This window comes from Saimiri boliviensis, chromosome X, assembly GCF_048565385.1.
Source record: "Saimiri boliviensis isolate mSaiBol1 chromosome X, mSaiBol1.pri, whole genome shotgun sequence".
Lineage (NCBI taxonomy): Eukaryota > Metazoa > Chordata > Mammalia > Primates > Cebidae > Saimiri > Saimiri boliviensis.
In genome coordinates, this window is record NC_133470.1 from 74,878,896 (window position 1) to 74,886,177 (window position 7,282).

The 7,282-nt window shown below is 40.3% G+C and overlaps 1 protein-coding gene across 2 annotated transcripts; it reads left to right on the forward strand.

Moving 5' to 3' along the window:
• Positions 1-5,398: 5,398 nt before the first annotated feature.
• CPXCR1 (CPX chromosome region candidate 1) lies at positions 5,399-6,376 on the forward strand. Of its 2 annotated transcripts, XM_010349356.3 has the most exons (2): positions 5,399-5,708; positions 5,769-6,376. In XM_010349356.3, the coding sequence occupies exons 1-2, from the start codon at positions 5,399-5,401 to the stop codon at positions 6,374-6,376; spliced, it is 918 nt and encodes a 305-aa protein (XP_010347658.1). The 2 variants fall into 2 exon arrangements, with proteins under 2 accessions (XP_010347658.1, XP_003938762.1); XM_003938713.4 differs by having other exon boundaries at positions 5,399-6,376.
• The last annotated feature ends 906 nt before the right edge of the window (positions 6,377-7,282 follow it).

A 7,282-nucleotide genomic window follows, 5' to 3' on the forward strand; every position in this document is an offset into this window, starting at 1 on the left:
TTGTAACTCCTGCTTTTTTTTTTTGCTCTCCATTTCCTTGGTAAATCTTCCCCATCCATTTACTTTGAGCCTTTGTGTATCCTTGCATGTGAGTTGGGTTTCCTCGATACAGCACACTGATGTGTTTTGGCTTTGTATCCAATTTGCCAGTCTGTGCCTTTTGATTGTGGCATTTTGTCCATTTACAATTAGGGTTAATATTGTTACGTGTGAATTTGATACTGCCATTTTGATACTAGCTTGCTATTTTGGACCATTAGTTGATATAGATTCTTCATGGTGTTGATGCTCTTTACCATCTGGTATGTTTTTGGAGTGGTTGGTACTGGTTGTTCCTTTATATGTGTAGAGCCTCTTTCAGGAGCTCTTGTAAAGCAGTCCTGGTGGTGATGAAATCTCTGAGTACTTGCTTGTTCACAAAGGATTTTATTTTTCCTTCACTTATGAAGCTTAGTTTTACTAGATAGGAGATTCTGGGTTGAAAGTTCTTTTCTTTAAGGATGTTGAATATTGGCCCCCAGTCTCTTCTGGCTTGTAGGGTTTCTGCTGAGAGATCTACTGTGAGTCTGATGGGCTTCCCTTTGTGGGTAACCCATCCTTTCTCTCTGGCTGCCCTTAGCATTTTCTCCTTCATTTCAACCCTGGTGAATCTGACGATTATGTGCCTTGGGGTTGCTGTTCGTGAGGAATATCTTTGTGGTGTTCTCTGTATTTCCTGGACTTGAATATTGGCCTGCCTTGCTAGGTTGGGGAAGTTTTCTTGGACAATATCCTGAAGACTATTTTTCAGCTTGGATTCACTCTCTTCGTCACATTCAGGTACACCTATCATACATAGATTAGGTCTTTTCCCATAGTCCCATATTTCTTGGAGACTTTGTTCATTCCTTTTTGCACTTTTTTTCTCTAATCTTGCCTTCTCGTTTTATTTCATTGAGTTGATCTTCAACCTCTGATATCCTTTCTTCTGCTTGATCAATTCAACTGTTGAAACTTGTGCATGCTTCACAAAGTTCTTATGTTGTGTTTTTCAGCTCCATCAATTCACTTATATTCCTCTCTATGTTGTCCATTCTTGTTAGCATTTCATCAAATCTTTTTTCAAGGTTCTTAGTTTCTTTGCATTGGGTTAGAATATGCTCTTCTAGCTCACTGTAGTTTCTTACTACCCACCTTCTGAAGTCTGATTCTGTCATTTTATCACACTCCTTCTCCATCCGGTCTTGCTCCCTTGCTGGTGAGGAGTTGTGATCCCTTTTAGGAGGAGAGGTGTTCTGTTTCAGGAGTTTTCATCCTTTTTGTGCTGGTTTCTTCCCATCTTTGTGGGTTTATCCACCTGTTGTCTTTGTAGTTACTGTCTTTCAGATTGGCTCTGAGTGAGCTTCCAGTTTGTGGATGCTGAAGTTTCTTCTTTTTCTTAGTTTTCCTTATAACAGTCTGGCCCCTCTGCTGTAGGGTTGCTGAGGTCCACTCCAGACCCTGCTTGCCTGGGGATCACCTCCAGTGGCTGCAGAACAGTAAGGGTTGCTACGAGTTTCTTTTTCTGCTATCTTTGTTCCAGAAGGATACCCACTAAATATCAGTCTGATCTCTCCTTTATGAGGTGACTCTTTGGATATACGGGGGTCAGGGAGCTGCTTGAGTAGACAGTCTGTTCTTTATAGGAGCTCAAGTGCTGAGTTGTGAGGTCCGTTTTTCATTCAGGGCTGCTGGGCAAGTACGCTTGGATCTGCTGCAGCGGAACTCATAAACACCTTTTTTTTTTCCCCCAGGTGCTCTGTCCCAGGGAGTTAGGGCTTTATTTATGAATTTCCGTTGTGCTGCTGCCTTTTTTTTTTTTTTTTTTTTTTTTTACTTTTCAAGGCTGCCCTGCACAGTAATGAGGCAGCCTAGTCACTGTCTGCCTACAGAGGCTTTGCTGCCTGCTATGGGCTCCGCCCAGCTGTCCTGTGAAATTTCATGCAGTCCTGTTTATATGGGCATAGTTAGAACTGTCTTAGCGTTGGTGGCCTGCGTCTGTAATGGCAGACTCTCGCTATAATGGCAGGTTGCCTTGGCAATGGCGGGCGCCCCTCCCTCACTGAGATGGATCGTCCCGGGTTCAGCTGTGCTTGCTGTGCAACACTCAATCCAAAGAGTTTCCGATTGCTGTTCTTCTGTGGGGTGGGACCAGCCGAGCCTCATCACCAGGCTTCCTGCCTCAGAGCCTTTTGATCTTCAGGGCGCCACAGCCGTGTGGGCCAAAACAGCCTTGGGGACCAAAACAGCCCAACTGAACAATCGACTCTCTCCCAGGTGTTCCTACTGAAGAGGCACCGGGGTCTATGTGATTTCCCCTGCGGGGACTCACTGCGCTGGCTGTAACAGTAGTGCTGAGATTCGCTGGGCCTTTTGTTTTTTTGTTTGTTTTTGCCCGGGAATCTCCTGGCCTGGCTCCCTAACTCAGACCCCCCTTTAGTCAGATGGATGGATGACTGCGCCTTCCCAGGGCTCCAATTGCTAGCCAAATGGGCACAGGGGTGAGTGTATTTTGTATGGGGAAGTGCCCTGCCAGGGCACCGCAAAGCAGCCGCATGGGCCAAAACTGCCATGGGGACCGAAATGGCCGCACCGGCCAAAACAGTCAGGCTGGTGACCCATGGGGTTCCTCGACCTAGGAATCTCCTGCTCTGTGGGCAATAAAAATCCATCTGGAAATGCGGCATCCACTCACCCTCCGCGCTTTCACTGGGAGCTGCAATCCCAAGCTGCTCCTTATCAGTCATCTTGGATCTTCTCTGGTATTTTTTAAAAAGTGATTAAATAAGAATATGACTCTTGGCTATTTCTAAACATAAGTCCAAACATTAAAATATAAAGATCGAAAGGTTTAACAGAATACATACAGACTTCTTGTGCAATTCTTTTGAGTGTTTATTTTTTTAATGAGCAATAATAACCTTAAGTACATAGCTTTGTGAGGTAACTACATTTTGGCAGGCAATAAGCCTTTAGATATCACATATATTATGTTTATTGAAAAAGCAGTCTTAACATAGTCTAATGGCATAAATATATGTGATAAATATGTGAGTATATTCACAATGAACACTGGATATTTCTTCTATACAATCCTATTTCAGAATGTAGAAGGGAACAATGAATCTCATAGTTATCCTGAAATATGGAAGTAAACAACCCTACCAAAGAGCAGAGCAGCATAGATGCTTTTCTTGGGGAAAGAAGGTGCAGGTGTTAACTATTTTTTCCTTTTTTTATAAAAATATCTTGATTTATTTTCAGGGTTCATCTGAAAAGCTATAGATTACCACCAACAACTTCAGTTCTCACCGAATGACTGGATTCCAGCCTTACTGAGAAGCAGCCAGTTATATTATCCTCGAATTTTGTGAGTTCAATTTACTTTATTTAGAAAGCCTCTAAAATGTAGACTCTGTTTATTGTTTTGCCTTGATGATAACCGCTGATGCTATTTATGTAGAGAACTTTTCTAATTGCCAATATTGAAAACATAAAACTCAGCAAAGCTTAGCAAGGACTCCAAATTATGCCTGTGAAATGATAGGAATGTGCAAGGATTCTGAAGAAGAAAGTAAGCAAAAGTAGACTAGTTGAGAAATACCTATATTTAAATGTTAGAGTTTTACAAAGTAAGCATGAATCAAGCAGGATCAGAACATATCACACGATAAATAAAAAAATATAAAGTCTATTTGATAGAAAAATAGTCACACGTGAATTCATATCAAACTCTGAAAAAATAATTGAAGACTGAATTGAAAGGTTTGATGAGCATGAGATAATAAAAGCTCAGCAGTATTGGAACAGAGAATACATGTTGAGTTAATAGAGGAAAAAGTTGGTTAGGGGAGATGGAGCCAGATTGTGTAGCATCTCCGAAGACTGTAGTTATGAGATAAGGTTCCACATCATTCTACATCTTTAAATCCTGCTAACATATTCATAAATTCTGCCTAGGCTAGCTCATAAAAGCTAGCCATGAGAAATAAAAACCATATTAGTTAATTTCTCAAATTTTACCAGATTTCTTTTCAGCTCACGTATGTTCGCCTTTCTCCACCACTGACTTCAGTAAGAAAGTTCCCTGCCCATAATCCTGCTCTGAAGAAATCTGCCAAATTGATTGTTCAAAGATCCCTCTAGAGTAGAATTGGAAGCATGGAGTTCAGAGTTTAGGGTACACTGAAAGTATCTGAGCAGGTAAAATACATAAGGAAAGTAAAAAAAAGGAAGAGGACGGGGTGACGAGAGTGGCAAGTGTAGAGTTTGCAATCAGTGAGATCAGCCACTATCAGCAGTAAAGCAAGCATGAAGTAATTTTTAGCTTGACTAGTACTGAGACATTGAGAATAAACAGAAAGTAGTGAATTTGGAAGACATTTTAATAAATGAACTCACAGAGTTTGAACTTCACTCATTAGCTTCCTACCTTCTTATCCAGCCTGCTTTTCCTTCTCATGTGATTCAAAGTTACACTTCTTCATATAAACATTACTTTATCTATCTATCTATCTACCTATCTATCTATCTATCTATCTATCTAGAAACAGAGTCTTTCTCTGTCACCCAGACAGGAATGCAACGGCCCGATCTTGGCTCACTTCAACCTCTACCTCCTGGGTTCAAGCGATTCTCCTGCCTCAGCCTCCTAAATAGCTGGGGCTACAGGCACCCTAGCCAATTTTTGTAGTTTTGTAGAGACAGGGTTTCACCAGGTTGGTCAGGCTGGTCTTGAGTTTTTGACCTCAGGTGATCTGCCCGCTTCAGCCTCCCAAAGTGCCGGGATTACAGGCATGAGCCACTGCGTTTGGCCTAGCTAGACGTTACTTTTAAAAAGGCAGGTTTTTAAGAAAACAAAAAAATTACAGGAAAAGAATGGCTTGTACCTTATACAAATACAACAATATCATTTTCACATAGGTCTTAATTCTCTTTGAAACATATACACTCATACCTTCCTTCTATTTCAGCCTCATTTAAAATTCTCAGGTAGGTAATTCAGACATAATGAAAATTATTTATAATTCACCATCCAAAAGCAAATAATTGGGCCTTCTATCCAGAACTAAATGTGTACAAGTGCATAGAGTATATGCCTAAAATAGTCAAATGAGAGTTAAGTTATTCCAAGTTTAATCAAATTCCATAACTAAGTTATGAGAAAATATATTTAATAGGAGGCTTATATTTGCCCTCAGTTTTCACTTTTCCCTACTTTATTCTGTAGCTTTGTGACTCTAATATTTATAGTTGTGAGAAAGCACAGAAATAGCACATTCACAGGGTTTTGCTATGACCAAAGAACTGAATTCTTACAAAATGGACCATACAGAAATTTGGTAAATCTTCATCTTCTTTCTCATAAATAGAACCAAGGATGAGTTCTCCTACTAAAGAAGAAAGCGATCCAGATGAAAATGCCCATAAAAATTCTGAAAATGAGTCTTCTAATGACTGTAATACAGACATGGAGTCTCCATCTGCTGATCCCAATATGATCTATCAGACAGGAATCAACCCAATAAACAGGGAGCCGGGCACATCAACCGCCCAGGAAGATGTTGTTCCTCAAGCAGCAGAAGATAGTGAGCTTGAAACAGAGATTCAAAAAGATCCTCAACTAGAAGACATCAAAGAAGAGGAGTCTCTTCTACTTCAGATCCCCATTCCTAGAAAATTTGTTTCTCTGATGTCAGGATTAAGGAGAATGCCCTATTTGAGAATCCTGCTAGTAAACATTGACAAAAATGGGCCCTTAAATGATAGATCAGGATCCCACTCGGGCAAAGTTGAAATGAAAACAAACAATTTCCGTCCTAGCACTATAAATGACAAAACCCGTTTTCAACTCACAGTTTCATGGAGAGTCCCATTTTTTAAAAATCGTGAGATAAGAAATATGATGCTCCGCCTGCTATGTGGGAGATATTTCTCTCAGGCTGCAGGGTGTCAGAATACCATGTGGGTAAAGCAAAAATATATAGCTTGTCTTTACCATCCAAATAGTTTCACCCATACTGACAGAGCCATAATATTTGGAAGGCCTTTTAGGGAGCACTACTATCATCCCCACATTGAGAGAATGACATCTGGAAGAGTTTACAAATCAATTAACCCTAAAGGGAAATACAGATTCCGAATTGTTGTGAGTCCACTGATCTATATTTCACGGATCCAAATTCAATGTATTTTTAGTATAAAGGGTTTTGTGGATATTTCTAGATCTAATCATAACTTGAGGGTTATGCTCATAAACACCAATAATGGTTGGAAATATTTTTGTCCTATCTGTAGAAGGACATTTAACATTCTCTTTGAACTTAGACAACATTCATGCAATTTTCTTGGAAATTAAGTAAAATTTCAGTAAATTCATTTTAAAATGTAACTTCCAAAAATTCATAATTTGACTACCAAAGTAAGACAAAATTGCATGAACATAAATTTTAGTATTATCAGATAAATTGGCAGAAAGGAACACAAACTAATAGTACATCTCAGTAAGAAACACCTATGAGGAAGGAAGAAACCTCTGTTTATACTGTGCTTTTGAAAATACATCATTGAAATATCAGTCCAGTCATCTGTATTGAGTCAGCAGTTGAATCAAGTAAATGTTTTCAGTTTCTTAACATCTTTTTCTGTAGACAGAAACATTGTTAACATAAAATAGTCCAAGTAAACAGGATTCTGACTAAGATAGCAAACATATATTGGAAGGTCAGATAAAATTCTACCAGGTGTTTCCAGAAATTCTGCTAAATTTAACATCTGTTATGTTCTGCATATATTAAATAAAAATCAATTTAAAGGCATGAAAAGTGGTACTGTATGTTTGTAATTAGATAAAAATTCCTATGTCTGGAATAGAAAATTTCAATGTGAGAAATGGGGGGAAGATGGCCGACTAGGAACAGCTCAGGATTGCAGCTCCCAGTTAAAGTGCAGAGGGTGAGTGGACGCCGCATTTCCAGATGGATTTTTATTGCCCGCAGACCAGGAGATTCCCAGGCGGAAGAGCCCCATGGATCACCAGTGCGGCTGTTTTGGCCTGTGCGACTGGCACGGCTGTTTCAACCCACGCGGCTGCTTTGCCTGCGCCCTGGCATAGCGGTTCTCCATACAAAAGACACTGGTCCGGGTGCCCTCTCAGCTGGCTATTGGAGCCCTGAGAGGGCAGAGTCACCTGAGCCAGGCCAGGAGATTCCTAGGCAAAAAACCGCCAGGAATCTCAGCGCTGCTGTTTCAGCCGGCTCAGTGG

Bases quoted from the DNA above. Each gene is read 5' to 3' on its own strand.
- CPXCR1 (XM_003938713.4), top strand. From the start codon at position 5,399: ATGAGTTCTCCTACTAAAGAAGAAAGCGATCCAGATGAAAATGCCCAT.